Genomic DNA, 20,868 nt, shown 5'->3' on the forward strand with positions numbered 1-20,868 from the left:
CTTAACGTCTGAATACAGGTACTGTTCGTAACTGCTCATCTTCCTGTTTTGTCTCAAGATTTTACCTTGCTAATCCCTGACAGAGAGCTGGGCAAGTTGGGAGGGATAGGCATTCCACCTGTCGCTGTTGTTTTTGTTTACAACGGATCTCCGGTATAACAACAAAGCCGTTGCGCCGTTGCGTCTCAGCTTCCAGGCCTCTCTGCGGCTGCGGGTAATCGGGTCGAGACCTCTTTGGAAAATGCCATCTATAGAAATCGCTTTTTCCCGCTTCCTGTAGCAAGCAGTTGGCTGTTCAACAGATAGGACGGGGCCGCGGGGCCGTTCTCCTCGGAGCAAAGGAGAGTGAAAATAATCAAGTAATACGTGAAAGTATATAGAATAAGAACTGCCGTACTATGCACAAACATCAAACACTTTTTTTTTGTACGCGTGGTGCGGCTGTGACAATTTGTATGTCATTTTGACGTTTTATTCTTTCCTACTCTATAGGACACATACACGCTCACCCACACACGCATAGATAATCGACCAAGTTCTAGTCTCACGTACGTGAAGGCTGATATTTCTTGGCATCCATGGGCTGGCAGCCGCTAGACTAGATGACGGCTGCTTGCTTTGATGTGGTGACCGCTTGATAGACAATACCGAGAGAAATAACCACACAATAAAGAGACGGGAATAGAAGAGGGAAAAGAGACACATCCATTTGATCCCCCTCAATTTGTCTGTGCCAGTTAGTTAGTCAGTCAGTCAGTCAGTCAGTCAGTCAGTGACTTGACTGCTATGCTCTAGAAGCGGGCCCCACAATCTGGGCAGCTGGGGCTCGACCTTTTATTTTTATTTTTTTCTTTTATCTCGAATGCATGGAGCACACTGTATGGGTGTCCCAATGTTGCTTGGCGAGCCCTCCTTGTTTAGCTGTACAGGGCGCCTACGACCCATGTCGAAGAGGCGCCACCACCCACCACCGCGGTGCTATGAAATCCCTACAGTAATCGACAGGTCGGGCGGGTTGCTTGACAGGACAAATGTAAAGGGTTGGTACATCAATTCATCCATGCATTGCGAGCCATGAATTTTTTTTTTTTTTTTTTCCCTTCCTCCCCACTCCATTCCCTCCCTCCGACCCTCACCCCCCAATCGCCCGCTCCACTCCAAACCAGAGGAGAGCCCAAGCCCACTCACCATCCTAACTAAACCAACTGAGGGCCAGCCCACCAGCCAGGCTCTTCTGTTCTCCCAAGTCCCACCCACCAAAGATCTGCCCGCTTACGCATTTTGCTTTGCTACCCATTGTTGCTCTGCTTGCCCTTGCTTGCCGCTATAGCTGCCGCTGTTCCTGCTCCTACCTTACCTATCCAAAACCTTGTTCGACTGGAAAACGTTTACACACAACCACGTCGAATTCTTTTCTCTCCTTCCAACCTCTCGCCCTCAATTACGTACTTTTACCTATTCTATTCACTCGCCGATTCCCCATATATCTGCTCAAAGGTACCTACCCAAGGTACCTCAACTCACAGCTCGGCAACCTCCATTGTTTTCGATTTGACCGACTAAACCGATTTCTCCGCTCGCTTCGAAACGATCCTACAACAGCCGACCCTCTCGACGGCGTCGCGGGCTACTACCAGCCTGCCAACCAACTCTATCTATACACTCCATAGAGTCGAAGTCGACCGCGCGGCCCATTCCCGTTTGAATTGCCGCCCGCAGCCCAACTGACGACTTCGCAAAACAACAACAACAAGAACAACAACACCACCACCACAACAAGGAACTCGTACCACATTCCATCCAGACATACGCTTGACTTTACAAATTTTGCAAACCAAGGAAGGCTGGCACAATGACTGGAAGGTTGCAGCTCCACAAGCTGGTAGTCCTCGGCGATGGTGGTGTCGGAAAGACGGCTCTCACAATTCAATTATGTCTACAACATTTCGTTGAAACGGTGCGTCTCTTTCTCATTCTTTTCTTAGCATCTTTCGCTTTTCATCACTTACCCGTAATATCCCCAATCCCATCTTCATGTCCTACTTTCCTCATCCCTATCATTCGGGTTCTATCAACGAACCCAGCTACTCCAGCTGCGATGGTTCGTTCGAAACAATCGACAAGTGAATCGTTTCAGTATCTGTGCCCCTCCCTCACGGATGACGCCACTGCTTTTTCCCCCTTATATATACATAACGAATACTTGTTTGCCCTGCATCGCTGGCCTGTTGACGTTCCTTCGGCTAACATAACATGTCTTTTGGCGAATAGTATGACCCCACAATTGAAGACTCGTACCGGAAACAGGTCGTCATAGACAACCAGGCTTGCATGCTGGAGGTCCTAGACACCGCCGGCCAAGAAGAATACACAGCGCTTCGGGATCAGTGGATAAGGGACGGCGAAGGATTTGTGCTTGTCTACAGCATCTCGTCGCGGTCATCCTTTTCTCGCATCAAGAGGTTCCACCATCAGATTCAACGTGTCAAAGAGTCGTGCGCCTCATCACCGTCGTATCCGGGCTCACCCATCGCCACAGTCACCACTCAAGCGCCAGTACCCATCATGCTGGTGGGCAACAAAAGCGACAGAGTCACAGAGAGGGAAGTGTCGACACAAGAGGGACACGCACTAGCACGCGAACTGGGTTGCGAATTCGTCGAGGCATCCGCCAAAAACTGCATAAACGTGGAAAAAGCCTTTTACGATGTTGTGCGGATCCTCCGTCGGCAGAGGCAGCAGGCATCACGCCCTTCACTGCCCGGAAACTCGCGCACGAAAACGGGCGGCATGGGCAAGAGTGAATCATTCTATCAATCAGATGGAAAGCGTGGTAGTCGCAAGGATGGAGAAAAGCACCGGAGCAAGCCGATCAAGTGTGTTATATTGTGAACGGCATCCAGTGGAAGAAGAAATGAATACAACGACCTCGATGGCCACCGCTTGACTCCCTCTGTCCTCTTCCGTTTGGCATAACGTATCCTATACCCACGAGCGCAGGGCGCCGCCGTAACCATTATCTTTTTGGCACCAAGTAACACATATGTGCTTGGATCATGGGCGCACCGAAGCCGGCTTAACATGCCACAACAGGCTCGGTAAAATGTTCTCATATAAGACGCCAGAAAACTTTCTGCATCTGCAGTTTGTCTGGCCAATTCATTCACGCAAATTCGCGCTCGCGAAACCTTTCGACAAATTCCGACAGATCCTGACAATTTCGTCGACTTCTTTTTGTACGGCAGTGGGCGCTCAAGCATCTACGAAAATCAAAGATCAACCACGGCATCAAAAGACGAGATGCAACTGCCCACAATTGGCATTGGGGACTTTTTTAAGTACAGAATATACTTTTTTCTCTCTATTTTATGCGGAAAAGACTCTACTAGGGTCTGAATTGGCTATGGTGTTTGGAGTCTCCAGGGGGTTCACTAAAAATCAAAAGGACATGCTGGCACAGGTGCATTTCTACCACCATATTTTTGCTTGTGATTCTTCATTGCCTCATAGTTTCTTGCCTCTTGTTTATCTTATTTTTTCAATCTTCTTTTTATCTTTGTTTTTTCTTACCACTGTCACCACGATCCAACATACGCCATATTACGATTGATTCCCCCGCGTCCACCGTGAGAAAGCTTGGTAGTCCTTGGTGACCCTCGTTTCTGACCTGCCTATTTGGCTACGACAATTTCTCTGGCCGGCGCCAGAGACACCCAGAGTCAACATCACTCCACTGGAAATCGTTCATCTCAGTGACGACCCGCAAGCGATTGTTCTACATTGTCTGATATCAGGTACGATGTTAACGGCAGGGACCAAAGGGTCGAGGAAGAGGGCCCGGTGATACACGGTAGGGTCCCGTTACATTTTTAGAGAAATCATGGTGGAGGGGCTTTTCGGGAAGTAAAGTAGGCAGGGAGCTTACTTGTTTCGGTTCGCATAAGGGGAGGGGTGGTTTTCCAAAAAGACGAAGTAACTTTGTTTACTGGGCAGGGCGTGCAAGGCACGGCACGGCAAGGGATGTCAAAAATGATTTCTGATGAAAACGCAAATGGCAACGCAAAATACCCTACCTACGAGTATGTAGGTATTGTATATGAATACCTACAGTATTTGTTTGACTATTATGACTTTGTTCTCTTTTCCTTATGATTCTGGTCTGTTTTTTTTTTCTCAATTTGCTATTGTATTGGGTTTGTTTCCATGAGTTGTGTGACTTGGTCGGATAAATGTTGATTGTCAGTAAAGAGGTGAGAGACAGCATACCAGATAACAAGTCAAGACATGAACACCCGTATCTACCACAATCTCTCGACGACAAATTACTTGGTAGGAACCTGACTTGGAGAATGTTACATTGTGGGCGCAGAAATAGGGAGTGATGTATCCATTGAGATGCTCATCCCTGGACCCCTTGTTGTCGGATCCATGTCCTGAGCATTTTCATAGTAGCACTGGTCTTTTTGCCCTCGAAAACAGTTCAGGGGTGTACCGCCGCAGAACGGACGAGCGCAATTTACGGTCATGATAATCGCGTGGGGTCGGCGGAGGATTGCCGAAACTCGGGGCATCAATCGGAGTTCTGACCGAGGGAAGCCTGTCTTTGGTGGCTCACCAAATCGGGTTGCTTGTTGTGTTTTGCTTTATTTTCGTTGTGGCAAAACAAAACAAAAAGTATGGAGGTATGAGAGTATATGGGTGTATATATTGGAACCGACTGCCTTCTAAGTAGCAGAGCACGCCCTCACAGTTTGGATGGGCTGGCTCCTGTGCGGGTCTCACAAGTCGGCCACGCTACGGCACTTGTTGGTCCCTCGTCCATGGCCTTGGGATTTCTCGACGCGAAAGAAAACCCTTGCCGGCGCTTATAGGGGGAAGGGAGGGAGGGGAAGGGGACCCCGCAAGATTTTTTATTTTATTATCTTTTTTTTCTTTCTCCTACTGTGCACAATTTTGCACATCAACTTCTATAGTCGGCAGCCCAGTAAAATTGCTCGGGGCAGGACCTGATACTTTTGACGTTGAAAGTAGTAGGCGGGGCCGGTTGATGTTATGGATTTCTTCCTCGGAACTGCCCCTTGCAACCAACCCTCTTTTCGGACAAGGGGCTAGCTCAAAAGGGAGAGGAGAGACAAGAGAAAAGAGAGGCAAAATCCCGGAAAGAAGATTCCAGAGAGAAAGATTTATTTTCTAAGGCAAAAACCAACCACAAGTCTCTGTCTATTCACACCTAATTACGGAGGTTGCAACAGGCGGGAAGTCGGTTGCGTCGGCCCTTTTTTGTCCCTCGTTTGCCATGCGCAAAGGGACGCAGAAAGGGCACAGTCGTCCTCCTACTGGTTCAAGTGGGTTTTGAATCGGGTAATTTCGTCATGTCAAGATGGCTTGGCTGTTTTGGTTCGAGGCCCTTCGTTTTCGGTTAATACTGTTTACTTGAATTTTTTTTTCTCTCTCTCTCTCCTTTTGTTTGTCCCTGTCTCTTTCATGGTTGGCGCTGGCGCGGCTCTCAACAGCGGCAATGTGTCGCGGCTGTATGGGGTCCCGACACTTACAATGTTTTCTTCTTCATTTTTTTTTTTGCTTTTAATTATACTGTTACTCTGTACTGTGTCGTCACCCACCCGCGTCTGATTCCAATCTGGACTTGGCTTTTTATCAGGCGCCTGCTATAACTGGTAACGCGCGCAACCCCCCAGTTGAGGGCTACAACTTGGCTCGTGCGTAGGTGATGCCAGACAGACAGCTAAGCTAGCTGGTACTAGGTTTTTCATCTACCAGACTCGAACCCTGTGCGCAGTTTTGATGTGGTCTGTGCATCATCAAAATCAGCTATTTTTTACCTACTAGGCTACTACGTAGGTAATTAGGTAGTTACTAACTGTACTCAACTGACCCATCTTCTCCATCTACCATGTAATGTGGGAACAACCTATTCCAGTCCCATTCTCCCTAAGCGCGAAAGCTTTTTCCCCTTGATATGCAAGCCCGCTACGACTCTGGGGGTCTAGCTTTCCAGTTGAGGCAATCTGACCGCTGTACAAAAATAAAAATAAAAAGTTCAAATTGCAGCTTGTCCCTATCTGGTAGCATGTCTGGTAAGCTCTTCTCTCATACTCACACACATTGTTTGTAATGTCTTATTCACCCAGAAGAGTCTTGTAAAATAAAAAAGTGACAATCAGGAGAATTTACTGTACAGTATTGCTCACCTCACCCCCACCACCCCACGACCAATTGACAGCCGAGGTGGACCGAACCCGGATAAGAAACACCCATCAAAAAGCACCCACCCCATCTAACAAACACAACGTGTCATGAACGTTGCGCCGGCCCCTCCTTCCACCAATCCCGCCTAGGACTAGCTTGTCCATGTAATGCAATGCTACCACGGTGAAGCTGTAATCCTGCACAATGGGGCAGACCGGGAGTATTATTACCGACCAGGTAGCTGTAATCTTTTTTTTTTTCTTTTTTTTTCTTCTTCTTTTTTAATTCGTTTATTTTCATTTTATTTTACTTTAATTGTCTTTATTTTCCTTTCGTTCTCGCTTACAAAGGACCCCCTAGAAAAACTGACTTACCTACGTACAATGTAAGGGAGTACAACATTTGATGATCGGCGCTCATTCGGAGGTGAGTGGAGGGTATTGAATGTAAAACCAAAAGAGTTGGTAACCAAAACAAAGACGGTAAAAAAAAGAAAAGAAGGAGGTCTTTTCCACTTTTGATCTACCCACATAGATTCATTACCTACTTTGACCTGCCTACCTAGGTATCTACCTACTTGGGGGCTGTTCGTTGTGGGCCCCCTCAAAGAGGGGGTTACAAAACCTTGATTTTCGAAAAAACCGTGGGCCACCCCGCATCAGTTTTTTACCTAGAAAATCGTTAACAATTTAACTTATGCCGAGTGTAATCCCGTTCCATAACAACACAATTGCACTTACCGCAAATATACCTATATCATGACGTCCCCAGAATCTCAAGCTATCTTAGGAGCCCGCATGTATGCCCAATATGTCGAAACTCACCGCAGTAGGGCGGATACCGCGCGGGAGGGCAGATCCAAGCCAGAATCGCTACGATCGTTCTGTAAAAGGAACGGTTACCCGTATTCGAGTACTCAGCGGCATGCTCGTAATCTCCTGATCAATGGCATTCCTAAGATATCGATAAAGCGCAGCGGGCGGCCTTCATTGTTGACTGATGCTGAAGATCAAGCTCTCGTTGCGTATATCATGCAGCTTGATAAACTTGGTGCATATCCCGACTCACAACACGTAATATCTGCGGCCAATCTGATGCGTCAGTCACGTATACCGCCCTGTGGTCCAATTCAAATGAACTGGTACGGCCGTTGGCGTAAAAAACACCCGGAACTGCGACTTACCAAACAACAACCCGTCGAGATTACTCGCCTTAGTTGGGAGCAACAGATCGATCTTGTGGAGGCCTGGTATCGCCGCACGGCGGCTCATGCGGTAGAGCTTGGGATCACGGCTTCAGCGGCCTGGAACGCTGACGAATGTGGTACTAGAATCGGTGTGAGAGATGGCCGGATACCGGTATTGGTCGTGACGAAAAAGAGGCATGAAAAGCCACGCACCGCGGATCCGGCTAACCGTGAGAGTTGTACGTTGATAGGCGGTGGCAACGCTGTTGGGCAGTCGCTACCGCCCTTCTGTATCTTCACAAAGTGGCCAACGAGCGATTGGCTTGATCTGGATCTGCCTGAGGGTATCGTTTTTACGCGGTCAGAAACGGGGTTTTCCAACGGAGATATCCAGCTCACCTGGATACAGCATTTCAACCGGTATTCGTGGCCAGAAGTTGCTGCCGTGCAATCGATCGGATCTCCCACGTTGAAAGAGTGGTTTGGTCATAACTTTGACGTCAGATTCGACTTTGTGAACCGCACTGCGGCCAAAATCGATCCAAATTCACAGCGGGCCAAAACACGTATTTGGAGGTGGCTTTTTCTCGACGGCTTTACCGGCCACTTTGGCATGGAGATACTTGATTATTGCCTCAGATTTGATATCGAGATCGTTATTTTACCGCCTCATTCAACGCATTATATGCAGCCCATGGACGTATCCGTGTTCACTCACCTGAAAAACGAGTTGCAGGCGGTCCTGCATGAGCATATAAACACCGGTATTCCGGTGTTCACCCGCTCAGATTTCGTTGCTGCGATTCGAGTAAGTCGTTTTCGATCTACAGGTTAATTTAGCGGTAAACTGATATATCTTCCCTTAACTTAGCGCTGCTGGCAAACGGCTTTCACAACTGGCCACGTAATAAGCGGTTTCCAAGATACAGGCTTGTTTCCTGTCGACGGCACCAAAGTGCTCGCCAAACTGCGTGGCCACGCCACGGCAGCGAATACACCGCGATATCCGGACTCCCTTCCTACCGCTGAACGATTTTCACGGGCCAAATATGCGGCAAGCCGTATGGCGGCCAAGGCGCACCACTTTAGTTCAGATACCGTTGATGCTATCTCGGATTTACAAGCCGTTGCCAACGAGGCGATCATCCTACAGCAACGCGTTGCCCAAGAGCAGACGAATAAGCAAAAACGCCTTCAACGCGCTTCACGTTACAAAGTCAAAATGACGTTGAAGTCAAAAGACAAGCAGTTCCAGACCGCTAATACGTTAGAAGATATGCGGGTCGCTCACGAAGCCAAACAGGCGTTGATCGAGGAAACAGCCCTATACCAACAAGAAAAGTTCGTCAGAGATGCGTGGTATAGGGATAAGAATCAGGCTATTCAACGCTGGCGAGAAACAGAGGGCATGCCCAACGGGATTAAGATACAACAGAAGAGATATCTGGAGGACCTCGGCTTCACGCCGGAGAACGTTCCGGCGGTCAGGGAACGCCCTGGAAAAAGGAAGAAGACCGATTCACAGCCCTCACAGTCATGGTTCGTCGATAAAGGGCCAATTTCAGCTGGAAATACAAGTACCCAGATCAATATTACCGTGGATACCGACTCTGCCTGTTCTATCAGCATATGCGTATCACGATCCTCGCAATCAGCCTCACCTCCCGCCCCAAACAGGCCTTCCAAACCGTTCCCACGGTATATACCATTGGCTACACCCTCTCCCCGTCAACTTCAGGATACGAGACCGCTTGAAGACCGTTCCTCGCCGCCAATACCGGGTGGTAGAAAGGATGAGTTGGAAGTACCCGGGTCGCCTTGTGACCGCTTGAGCGACCGGAAAAGGGCGATTGGGCCAAAACTCCAGAAATAGATATCTACAGCGCAATTCACGGCTTCAATTTATCTGCAAATTCTAACCTTTTTCGTGGGTGTAGTGTTTACGAACGTGAATCGAACTTTCATGAGCTACTTTGTTAGCGATCTGCTAACAAATTTGCTGGCCCACGGTTTTTTCGAAAATCAAGGTTTTGTAACCCCCTCTTTGAGGGGGCCCACAACGAACAGCCCCCAAGTAGGTACTTAGCTTGCGTGGGCACTGAACAGCAAGAGCAAGGCTATCGCATTAAAACAACAATAAAAAAAGGCTGCCTACCTACCCACGTACCAACCTACTTTGTTACTTTACTTGCCACTACCCGCCTTTTAATACGGCTTGGCTGACATTTATTAGCGCTACTGACTGGCCTGCGCACCCGGCGCGTTTCCCGAAGTGGAGAGCCGCGAGCCACGACGTTGGAAATGCGGATCGCTTGTTTCTTGTCTATTGTATCCATTTTACAGTATACTTTTTGCTCTCTCTACTAACAGTAACATTCAGTCAGTTGCTGAAAGGTAAATCAAGAACTACTGGTACTCGAGGTCCCGCTCGTCCAGGCCCGCCCCTTGAATCTTTTGCCCATCCGTCCTCGGCCTCGGGTACTGCTACTGTATATGTAAGGTGGTCAATAATACCACATAGGTACAAATAGCCCAACTAACTCATGATGCCTGCCCCGCATCATCCCCTCGGGCGGATCCGATGATGCTCTCGAATTGGCACCGGGGGAGCAAGCCGTGAGTGGGCTGTTTGGCCCTGATAACTCTCTCAAAGCGGGGAGCAGGTACGCAGTGCCGCCCTCCCCGAGGCTCCATCTCAGCCCTTACCGCCGTTTTACGCGGCATTGGCGGTCGGCTTTGCTTCAAAGCGGCGGGCAAAGATGCCCTTTTTCAAACCAACCCCCGTCAGCCTCGCCGCCTGCGCCTTTTCGTATGTCCCCCCTGTTTCCTGTCGCTCAAACCTGCGCGCGGGCAGGCAGGCAAACGAGTGGGTGAGTTTTAGTCAAGCTCGATTTCGGGGAAAACCGTGGCCTCCCAAGCTCTGTTTGGTTGACGTTACGCTCTCCACCTTTTTTTTTCTCTCTTTCTTTCTCCTTCTTTTTGACTAGACTGACTGACTAGGTCCGCTGTCTGACCGGCTCCTTAGCCGTTTCTTGACTTACGCGGGCTCGTGTATAATATCATGCAGAAAACATGCGACAGCTTTCAATCACTGGAGCTGGTACGTACCTCTACCGAAGCTGCCCCCGGCCTTTTTCTCTTGCTTGAGAAAACCCCCCTTTCGAGTATTTGCTGGCAATTGCAGTCGCTTACCCCCGTCGTATTCACAATGTAAAGCTTGTAGATGATCGGCTTGCAAGGCTGGCTGCATAGCGGCCGCTTACCAGGAAAGGTATATACCGCCAGCGAGATCATTTCCGGCGAATGGGTTCTTCTCTCTATAGAGAGCATCCTGTCCGAGGGTTACTCCCATAATTCTTACCGGACTGTAGTCTTGCCTATCTCTTATCCACCAATGGTGCAGTGCAGCTCAGGACATGGGCGACAATTGGACAAAGCCTTCTGCGTCAAACTTATCTTGGGTTGCGTTCCGATGAACCTCGTCTTTATCCTTGTTGGTCCCGATTCAAACAGGTACAATATAATTAGACAGTACTAGACTAGTTACCACCCACTCAACCCAAAAAAAAAAAAAAAAAAAAAGAGACTCCGCTTTAAAATTGAGTGATTAACCGTCGTCAGTACATAAACGCAGCCTCACCGAAGCACGCTTCGGGCCAGGGAGATGCAAGTTACCCTGGCCCTATCACATAGGAAGGTCAATCAAGGTCTTGGCATGGCGATAGCTCCGCCCTGCGCGCCGTCCCGGCACTAGTTCTAGACTAGTCCGACCTCTGCCTCGAGCAGTCATCGTATTTGCTGTAGTTGTCGTCTAGCGCAAAGAGTAAAAAACAAGCTGTGCGTCTCGCTTGTTGCTGACCCCTTAGGTAGATACGTGCTAGGCTAGTACTTTGTAGTACCTGTGTGATGGGCTTTTTGACACCTTGTGTTAAGCTGCCAAGTACATAACGCTGCTAAGCTGGGCCTTGGGCAGTTTTTCAATCGATGAGGTGAGCAGTAATATTGGTTACCCGCCCCAGACACAGCTTATTGCATTTTTTTTAATAAAAAAAAACAAATTGAGAGAGAGAGAGAGAGAGAGAGAGAGAGAGAGAGAGGGAAAGAAGTCGGCTCACACAGACCAGGAATCTCCGGACCAACCCAGTTTCCGGGTTAGTCGAAGACAAGTTTCCGATGAGTTTCTTCCCAGGCCCCCTTAGCCGTGCGTAATGTGATGGCTGAAAAGGAGAGCAACTCGTCACAAACAGCACCTGACAATATAATATCGGTCAGGGTCCAGAAAGCAACAAGGAAGGAGTACGAGGGTTTTTTTTCTCGATTCCCCCTCCCCCACGTCCGATGCAGGGAGACCACCGCTCCGAAAGCCAACCTTCTCACCTGCCTTCAGCTGTCAAACAAAACTGCGTGGGGGTACTTCCGATAATTATTTCGCGGCTGGTTTCGGACTACTGAGAAAAAAGAACAAAAAAAAGAACCAAGGACCCATCACCTTCCCTTCTGGTAAAAGTATAGGAAAAACCTTTACCATGTGGTCCAGTTGATTCGCTCTGCCGGTCACTCTGCGTGAACCCCATTTGACTTTGATTAGGTCGTTTATCTGTGTGCAACGGCCTTGTCTCTCACAAACGTTGGTCTCTTGTCCAATCAAGGGGATGGTTTCCAAGAGCAGGTAGCCGTGCTTGAAATAGGGGCAACACCGGCGCATGACAGCGCGCTTTCTTGACCGGACCCCCCAGCCTTTCCGTTTCTAGACTTGCCTCATGCGGCTACCCTGATAACATTTGAATGGCAAAAATGTCCGCATGGTAAAGAGAACTACTTTATGACCTAGTATATGTCCCAGCAGAAACATATGCATATATGTGTATAATTAATACGGCAATCATGTCAACCCACGGACTCTCACAACTATTTTGGTCCTCAATCCGGACGCTGCCGTATTGTATACATGCTCAAGAGTATGTGCCAACAATGCCAACAATTGTCTTCTCCGATGGTCACTAGTCCTGCCATGTACCGTGACCAGGACCGTGTGATTGCGCATTCCTCTGGACGGCTGTCAACGTTGATAATGTGTACGAAGAAGTGTGTAAGATGTCTGAATTGCTAGGTATTTTATATCGCTTCAGGGCCATGGGGACACCCCAGGGGTTCCTTGGTTATAGATTGCAAATATGCACATATCTATTTTGGGATTAAATATGAGCCGCCACTAAAATAGCGCTGTAGTCGGTTGCAGACGTCTGAAGTATCCAGCCTCAAACGGCTAGCTGTCCGCCTTTCAGTGACGTGTGTACACACCCGAGGACCCAGACCGGTAAGTATCCAGAAGCACCTCAAGGCTGCCCACAATGTACCAGACACAACGGATCCCATGGGCATCTGTGCTGCGTTATATCGTCTCTCAGAACACACCTAAACTCCCAACGAGATATGTCCTGTTTCTCGCTTCCTAGATCTAGTATGTGTTCCAGGGTGCATTTGTGCGAGACAACACAGACACGACAAGCCATGTGGCAATCAAATGATGCGAGCTGGCCGATGCCGACAAACCTGTGCTACGGCCACCACCGCTTGTCGGGGAGTCTCCCGTGTTCTGGCCACCAGTAGTACCCTTCTCCCGCCTTCGGCGACTGTCGTCAGTAAAAACGAGGATATGTCGATGATGGGATCGAGAGCGGGAGGATCCCCCAGCATAACCTCGTAGTTTTCGGCCTTGCTGGCCAGGTGAAGTAACGTAAAGGGATAGAAACGGTTTTGAAGGATTCGGCCGGTTGGTATCATGCCTTGGGCCATCCGAACTTCGAGCCACAGAAAAGCCAAAATATCGTTTTTGCAGATGACCACCTCGGGTAGCCTATCTAGAATGGGTGTCATATGGAGAAAGCATAGTCGATCCAACTCGCAGTTGGTAGTGTTGATTCTAGTTGAGCAAGCTTGCGCGTCAAAGGGGAATCTCATCAGGCCCAATCCTGGGACTGAGAATACCACATTAATCAGAGGTCACAGTTGGCTTATTGGGTAGGATAAGTAGTGGTCTGTAACAGTATTGATTTATATATGCCCGGGCAATCCAATACGCCACTTTCGAAGGCAGATATATGCTTCTGTCCTTCGCGGTATCTCTCAATGATCCAAAAAGGCGTGTATAGCCCCGACACAGGAGACAAAAGAAAAGAAAATAAGAAAAAAGAAAAAGAAAAAAGAAAGTAAGTGGCATGAAATCGAAACGACTTGAAATACACCAAACATGGTCTGTCGATATCGAGAAAAGTAGATACTAGAAGGAAAAAGCTACACGAGCCTAGCATCAAGAGACTCGGGTAGCGAATGGACAAAACACGCTAATAATCACAAAGCCATTTCTCATCAATCCCGTGCGACATGTTCATCGCCAAAGGGACTTCTTTCCCTGTCAGACCTGCTCGGAGTTGTCATGTCTCGCTGAGAGGCACGGCGGGTGGCTTCCTGAATGACCGCACTGATGGCCTTGTTACTCCTGTTTGTGGATGGCCTTGGTGGATCAGCGAAAGGGCCTTGGTCTGCGTTGGATGGTGATTGATCCGTGTTTCCGGTGATCGAAGACGGGGTGGAATCAGCAGCGCTTATCGTCCTGGCCAGATTGCTAGACTTCTTGCTAACGCTTCCGACACGAACGACTTGAGGTCGAGCGGCCATGGCTGTATGAGCGCTTGCGTTGTTCAAAAATGTTGAGCCGACGCTGAAAGTACTGTTTGCAGGACTGGGCGGCCTGACAGTGCCGTACTTCTCGAAATCAATGTCTGGAACAGGCGGGGTGCTGGAGCCTGTGCTCGTCCCGCTGCCCGTCGACTTCACAGAGACCATGGCTGGCTTGGCCCGCATGCCTGTCTGCGCCGGCGCAACAATTACTGCATTCTTTCCGTAGATTGTGGAAGCGATACTTGAGCGGGGAGCGTACGAGGTACGAGCAAATGAGGTGCGGTCGGTATAACCAGTCATGGCCGAGTAGGTCGAGTCAGGTCGCAGGTCGCTGGGCATAAAGAAGTGCTGGTCTTCAGGGGCCGAAGGGGTGCTGGCCTGGGAGACGGCGATAGGAATCGGCGGGACCGGGGGTACAAGTATCGTTGGTGACGTTGGGGTGGCCCTGTTCGTTACACCCGGTATGTAGGCAATCTGGATGATGTTTGAGGCTCGCGTGAGCACGGTAGATGCGACAGAGTGTGAGGTGTGCGTTGACGAGCGATGTGTCCTCCTTGCTGTCATGTCGTCCGCCTCCAGATCACCATTTCGCTTTTCTTCCAGCCAGGATTCGCGCTCCATCGGGTCCCGCTTTGTCTTGATACAGAACCTCCAGACCAAATAGGTGATCAAGCCGATTGCAGCCACACCTCCTATCACACCACCAGCGATTGCGCCTACACTGGGACCGCTGCTGCTGCTGGAAGATACTTGCGGCTGAGGGATATTCGGCGATGTGATGGCGGCCGGATCAACGCCGCAGAAGTTAGTTGCACAGTTGCATGAGCTGGGACTCTTCCTCTGACATGACTGTCCTTCAGCACACTGCAGGTTGCAAGGCCCTGGTACTGGACAATCGGCCAAGACGAAGTCGGGGCACCCGGGGTCTCGGCGAACCAAGGTATCGATGGGTACTAAGTAAAACAATCGTGTAAGCAAAATGCACACGACGAAGCACACAAGCGCATGCTTCCCAATAGGTAGTCACAGAATGGAAGAGCGTTGACGCCAAGACTCACCCGCACCGGACATCGCGAGATAGGCCATGATTTAGTTGCAGGAGCCAGAAAAGGCCCTCGCTCACACGTGTACAAAACAAAACAGTCTTCAACAAGACAAAGACGATCGACAAAGTTGGCAGCGGGCGTTCGTTGGACGGGACTCCAGCCGTGTCGATCGGTTCGGTCGGGCCAGGGATTGATACAATTCAATGCCTTCGAAGTGTTCGGCTCGACCAACACCTTGGTTGAATTCGGTCGGTCCTGGTAACCCCAAACCACAGTGGACGTGGTAGGATAGTTTGATAGAGCCAAAGAAAGTTTGGCCGAAAGAGCGTGCTGAAAAAGAATGTCGTCCGTTGCAATGTGTTCAACGCTGTCGAGTTGAGAGGCGGATGAGTGGGCGGCGGCGCTTCAAAGGAAAATAGGAGAAAGCGAGTGGCTGTAGAGACTAGCTCAGCGGGAAAGAGGGTATGTATGGCGGGCCAACAGTTATGAGGCGTACCAACAACGGGAAAAAGAACAGCGCCTAAGGACCGGACCTAGCCTCCCTTGCACTTCCCAGGGCTGGTCGGGGTAGTTGGAATTGAATTGAAAAAAAAAAAAAAAAAAAAAAAAAAACAACACGTCGGCCTCGCAGCAAGTATGCTTACGATGCCTGGCGATTGTCGTCTCTTGTCGCTGTCGCCACGTCTGTTTTTGGTGATTGTCGTTGGGCGTCTTCGTGGTCGCTTGCAAGGCGATGGGGCAGAAGGAAGGAAAAAGAGGAAAAAGGGCAGGCAGATCGATGCAGTTCGTGGTGCGATTGTCAGCAAATTGGGAAACATGGAACAGCGGCGGGTGGGGGGCGAGAGGCCAGACCGTCAGGGGTCAGGGGGACAAATTCAGCAGCAGCTAGGGTCAGCCCAGTCCAGAGGTCGTCGCCAGCCCAGCTTGGCCAGGGCGCAGCGCGTAGGGACCTTGGTCGAGTGGGGCGGCAAATCCCCCATTCTGCTCTAGCGAAACAAGCCTACGTCCTGCTATTCGCTGGTTTCAATCCCACAATGGTGCAGAGGCCGGTCATTCCCCTCTTTTCGGACGGGAGTTGGTGGACAGTTGCAAGCTGTGCATCCGCTTTTATCCCATTGCGGCAGATTTCCCATTCCCATCTGCAAAACATTTTTAATGTACGATTGGCTTGTATTCCGCCAATCTTCAACAGGAGCCTGCCACCACCTTGTCGATTTGTGCAACTTGTTGAATTGTCTGCTTGTCTGCTTGTCTGCCTAGCAAGCCTAGGTGAGGCAAGGTAAGGTGCAGGTGGGCATTTGAGTCCGTCGAGCACTTGGTTCCTGGGTCGACAAACATTAGGTAGAGCAATACAAGTCCATCACATTCCCAAGATTACCTACCCACCTGTCTGCCTCCCTACTACCTATGCATGCACCTTTCTCGAGTACGAAGTAAGTAGCTGCCCTGGGTACCTTACCCAAGTACTGTACGGCAAGGGAATTAATCAGGTTATACCTCCGGTAGAACAAACCACGCGTTGCCTGCCATTGCAAACTTAAAAGGTTCAATGCCCACCACCACATCACGACGTATGTGGGTCACGTATCCCAATCAAGCTTAGTCCACCAGGGATGGTGCTGGATCATGCGAGCGATTCTCGTTTCTCCAGAATCCTCCCATTAAGGGATAAAAATTGGAGTTTATTTTTATTTGTTTTATCATTATTTTATTTTAATATTTTTTTTTATTGTCAATCCTTCTGGTCTACAGTAGGCTTGTCTGGGTAGTCGCAATAAAAATTTCCCTCCGATACAGAGTCTACTTTGCTTGATCACTACCGCCAGCCTCACACTAAATAACTGTTTACCGCTCCGGCTGAAGCATGCGGCGCTGCTTGAACGGAATTGTCAATCTAAATCCTGGCGAATCACGGCGTTGTCCCGGGCTCCTCCAAATCGGCCACATCCTGTTTTGCCGAAATTGGCGGATGGGATGGCATCTCCACTTTGCTGTCTCTACTATGTACGTTAACCTACTATCAGTTCCTCCGCCGACTGGGTGCTGCCTTGATATCGTCCCATCTATTTTTCAGCCCCAACACCCTTACTGTACCGGTAGGTAGAAATCAAGGCATCCAGGTGTGGCGACTTGCCTCAGTAACCCCTTACCCGGGATATACAGCGGGCAAGCCGGAGGGCAATATATCACGCACAGGAACGGGCGCGGCGCGGAATTTCTCACGGTCGAAACGGCGCCGACAGTGGATTTCGATCTTTTAGCGAATCAAACCCCCGTCGACCACAACCGGCAAGCCATTCACATACTTTTCCGTTGGGGCGCTCGGATATTTACAGGAGAATGCTTTTTTGACCCTTGGCGTGTGAGGTATCACTACTCAGGTGCAGATTGGGATTGTTTGAAGTAAAGTATTCAATTTTCTGTTACATGGAGAGACATTGCATGCTGCTGCCAAACATGGCTGGCGCATGAAACTATTTACCTCGGAACCCGTGAGATCGTAGTAATGCCATCCTTCTCAAATATACCACATTCCTCACGGCACAGCTCATACTCGATGCGTTTCGTCAAGATCGGAACCCGACTGCCTGATCTAACTTGAGCATCCATCGATCCACGTGGTAGCAGCCACTTTTCGGCTGAGCAAGGCATTCACGCCACCCGATCATTTTTAAGCTGTTGCTGCAAAGGCCTGATCCATACACAAGCAGATAGGCTTGGCACCAATGACTACCGTAATACTAACCACGCACACCTTATACGACGTAATTACATAGGTGCCTACCTAAGTATCTGTATGGCAACAGCAATGTGCGGTGCGGTGAAACATGGGACCAAGTCTAACCGTATTCAAGAACTAATTGATACAGTTGGTAAGACAACGCTTGGTGCATATACGAGTGCTGGCTGTCGACTTCGTAGACATTTTAACTAATCGCGATTTTTTTGCAAGGCTCTCGTACCGAATTTGCATACATCCCACTTCTGGCTCAACTCTCCGAGGGCACTGTTGTGGTGCATGCCTAGGTTGGGAATGAAGGTGACAAAAAAAAAACAGAAGTTCCAATTGTACTTCACTCAACGCTGATGGGCCGCCTGCATGGTCAGCTTGGTGCAGGGTAGTACAGCTCACCAAGGCATCCCATCCATAGCGACTGGGATGGACTGTGCCATTTACCCCACTACACTGGTAGCCCAGCGTATGACGACGTCGCAAACAATCAACCGAGCTGCGAATAGGTACCGCCGACCTGCCTCAACCGCCAGCTCCCCAAGCTCACCTATATTGTATATCTCACCTCAGTCACACACGACTTGGGTCCACCGAAACGACACAACACTCGAACATCGCTTTGTCCGATCGCTGGCAGGCCGTCAAAATGTCGATCATCCAGCATCACACCTCAGCCTCGCTCACGGATGCCTGGCGCACCATCAACATCGACGCACTGACCGAGGACAGTAGCGTCAACTTTGATACCTCGACGCTGCGCCCGCCCCTGCCAGAGGTCAGTGATGCAGAAGTGCGACAGCTCGCCCAGCAGATTCGTCAATTGCTACGAGGAGGCGACCCCGAGGGCGCGTTAAGGGGCTGCCTAGAGATGCCCGTCTACCAGGCAGATGAGCCGGTCAAGGTGCGTCAACACACATGCCTGCTTTCCCGAATGCTTGGATCAAGGCATAATCAAAGCCCTCCAAATTATGTATCTGACATCATTTGGCTCTATTTAGGACGCGCATCTCCAGACTGTAATCGAGGTGCTGCAGTCAATCAAGGCTAGCGACATGACGCCCATGCTTAATCGCATATATGGATCGGATGGCGGCAGTGAGCTTTTGGACGTGCTCATGAAGTACATGTATGTCTTTTCCTTCCATTCGGCGTCGGACTTTCAAGAGTATATCAGATGTTGTAGGGACCAACGGTGACTGACTAGCTTTTTTCGACGACACAGATACAAGGGCATGGCCGCGGCGTCATCAAATGGCAACCCCCGAACCCCCACCAAAGTCACACCTCAAGCTACCGGAGGCTTTAGCCAGGTTGGCTCGAGGCCCGGAGCAGCAAACGAGTCGGCAGGCGCAGGCATGAGTGTGCTTCTGAGTTGGCATGAGAAAGTGGTTGAGGTTGCAGGGCTGGGTTGTATAGGTCGCGTTATGACCGATTGGAGGAGGGTATGATTTGCACTGCATCGGTGGATGTTAGTACAACGGAACGGAGCATGTATTAGACGTTTTATGATGAATCCACCGTCAAGATTGCATGCGATAGATGCGCGATTGCAAAGCTGCTCGTCCTCGACAAATCAGTAGCTAGCTAGGGTATCATGCGAGGAATACTACTAATACATGTATGTTTTCAACGCGCCCCGACCCACCCTCCTTGGGTGCATCGAACCGATCAGCATTCGAATTATTTGGTCTCAAGGACGTCCTTGAGGTTTATCTGAGCACTGCCTCTTGGCAGAGGTTGCCGTTGGCCCTCGCCCTCGCGCCAGCCTATCATGTAAATGATTCGGAAGGTGGCAGGAAGACTGCCATCTTCGTTTCCGTGCAACTCCCGATAGATTGCATCGCTGGCAAGAAGCACATCCCTACCGATGGCGCCCATCTCACGCCCGATGACAGCGTTGCCCTCGCCCATGGCCTGCAGATCCTGCATCAGGGCAAAGCTGTCCGGGTAGTCGACAATAACATCATCCACGTCCACCGTCAACATCTTGAACCCGGCGCGCTGCAACAACCCGCCAACATCTTTCACGTCGGCCAGGGGCGAGACGTGCGGTGACACGCCTCCCCTACGTTCTTGCTCGGCCAGCTGTAAAGACGTTCGAAGCTCGTACAGGGTATCACCGCCAAGCATGGCGCCAATGAAGGGCGAATCCGGCTTAAGGACGTTGTTGATCTGTCCAAGGACCCCGGGGAGGTCGTTGATCCAGTGCATGCTCAGGTTGCTAAGCACTAGATCAAAAGTAGCCGGCTCAAACGGGAGGGTCTCCTCATCATCCAGGACCACGCGGGAGATGTCCATCCCACGGTTCCAGGGCTCATCGGCATCCCGGTACAACATGGCCCTTGAGGAATCAGCAGCCGTGAGCTTGGACATGCGCGTGGCTATCGGAGGCGATATGGGATTCGCCGGATCCGGATCTGGGTTCTCTCGCGTCAATGCCTTGGCAACACTGCAGGCATTGGCTCCCAGGTCCAGCACATTTGGGAATTGGCGTTTGATGTCCTAAACCAAAGGAAATGTAGCTGGGTCAGCTGACTTCGAGCATATCATATAGACTGGTCGTGTTATTGTCACCGAGAATCGTACCAATAGTCGTTCACACAACCGGATGGCAACTTCATCTTTCAGATAATCTGCCTGCCTGCTCAGTTGTGGGTTTGACGCAGCTCTCTCTTTTTGTAGCCATTTTGTCCTCCTGTTGAAGACCTCAAAGACGGGCCCGCCAGCGGCCTGAAAGGCGTATGAGCGTCTCGTCCAACTTTGCACACGAACGTTGCTCGAAAACGCCGATATCTTCTGCAGATTCGGCCTCATTCTCCCCACTTGAGGCTTCGCAGCATTTATAAGGATCTGTGGCATTGAAAAACCAGATATAATACATAGCAGCACCAACTGCTCTTAATATTGCAAAAGCTTGGAGCAAGTAGTCTTGAGTGCTCAATTTCGTTGCACGGCGTCATGGACATCAGCCACATTTGGCATTCCCCACAGCCTAAGCAGAGCAAAGACAGGTA

General features: G+C 49.9%; 6 protein-coding genes across 6 annotated transcripts; 4 read left to right on the forward strand and 2 right to left on the reverse strand.

Moving 5' to 3' along the window:
- The first annotated feature begins 1,132 nt into the window (after positions 1-1,132).
- Positions 1,133-4,348, forward strand: MGG_09499 (Ras-2). The gene is made up of 2 exons (XM_003712197.1): positions 1,133-1,957; positions 2,272-4,348. The coding sequence occupies exons 1-2, from the start codon at positions 1,853-1,855 to the stop codon at positions 2,890-2,892; spliced, it is 726 nt and encodes a 241-aa protein (XP_003712245.1). The 5' UTR covers positions 1,133-1,852; the 3' UTR covers positions 2,893-4,348.
- Positions 4,349-10,152: 5,804 nt separating this feature from the next.
- Positions 10,153-10,931, forward strand: MGG_16798 (uncharacterized protein; the record flags this gene model as incomplete). Its single annotated transcript, XM_003712198.1, has 3 exons — positions 10,153-10,202; positions 10,475-10,493; positions 10,797-10,931. The coding sequence occupies 3 exons, from the start codon at positions 10,153-10,155 to the stop codon at positions 10,929-10,931; spliced, it is 204 nt and encodes a 67-aa protein (XP_003712246.1).
- A 2,472-nt stretch (positions 10,932-13,403) lies between these two features.
- MGG_09497 (uncharacterized protein) lies at positions 13,404-15,846 on the reverse strand. The gene is made up of 2 exons (XM_003712199.1): positions 15,133-15,846; positions 13,404-15,027 (listed from the first exon to the last, which is right to left on the reverse strand). Exons 1-2 carry the CDS (start codon positions 15,158-15,160, stop codon positions 13,763-13,765), a joined length of 1,293 nt encoding a protein of 430 aa, XP_003712247.1. The 5' UTR covers positions 15,161-15,846; the 3' UTR covers positions 13,404-13,762.
- Positions 15,766-16,110, forward strand: MGG_09496 (uncharacterized protein; the record flags this gene model as incomplete). The annotated part of the gene is made up of 1 exon (XM_003712200.1): positions 15,766-16,110. The coding sequence occupies one exon, from the start codon at positions 15,766-15,768 to the stop codon at positions 16,108-16,110; it is 345 nt and encodes a 114-aa protein (XP_003712248.1).
- Positions 16,111-17,904: 1,794 nt separating this feature from the next.
- Positions 17,905-19,488, forward strand: MGG_09495 (Arp2/3 complex subunit). The gene is made up of 4 exons (XM_003712201.1): positions 17,905-17,993; positions 18,074-18,755; positions 18,853-18,980; positions 19,077-19,488. The coding sequence occupies exons 2-4, from the start codon at positions 18,501-18,503 to the stop codon at positions 19,300-19,302; spliced, it is 609 nt and encodes a 202-aa protein (XP_003712249.1). The 5' UTR covers positions 17,905-17,993; positions 18,074-18,500; the 3' UTR covers positions 19,303-19,488.
- Positions 19,345-20,834, reverse strand: MGG_09494 (uncharacterized protein). Its single transcript, XM_003712202.1, has 2 exons — positions 20,441-20,834; positions 19,345-20,356 (listed from the first exon to the last, which is right to left on the reverse strand). The coding sequence occupies exons 1-2, from the start codon at positions 20,711-20,713 to the stop codon at positions 19,535-19,537; spliced, it is 1,095 nt and encodes a 364-aa protein (XP_003712250.1). The 5' UTR covers positions 20,714-20,834; the 3' UTR covers positions 19,345-19,534.
- Positions 20,835-20,868: the final 34 nt, after the last annotated feature.

This window comes from Pyricularia oryzae, chromosome 3, assembly GCF_000002495.2.
Source record: "Pyricularia oryzae 70-15 chromosome 3, whole genome shotgun sequence".
NCBI classification, from domain to species: domain Eukaryota; kingdom Fungi; phylum Ascomycota; class Sordariomycetes; order Magnaporthales; family Pyriculariaceae; genus Pyricularia; species Pyricularia oryzae.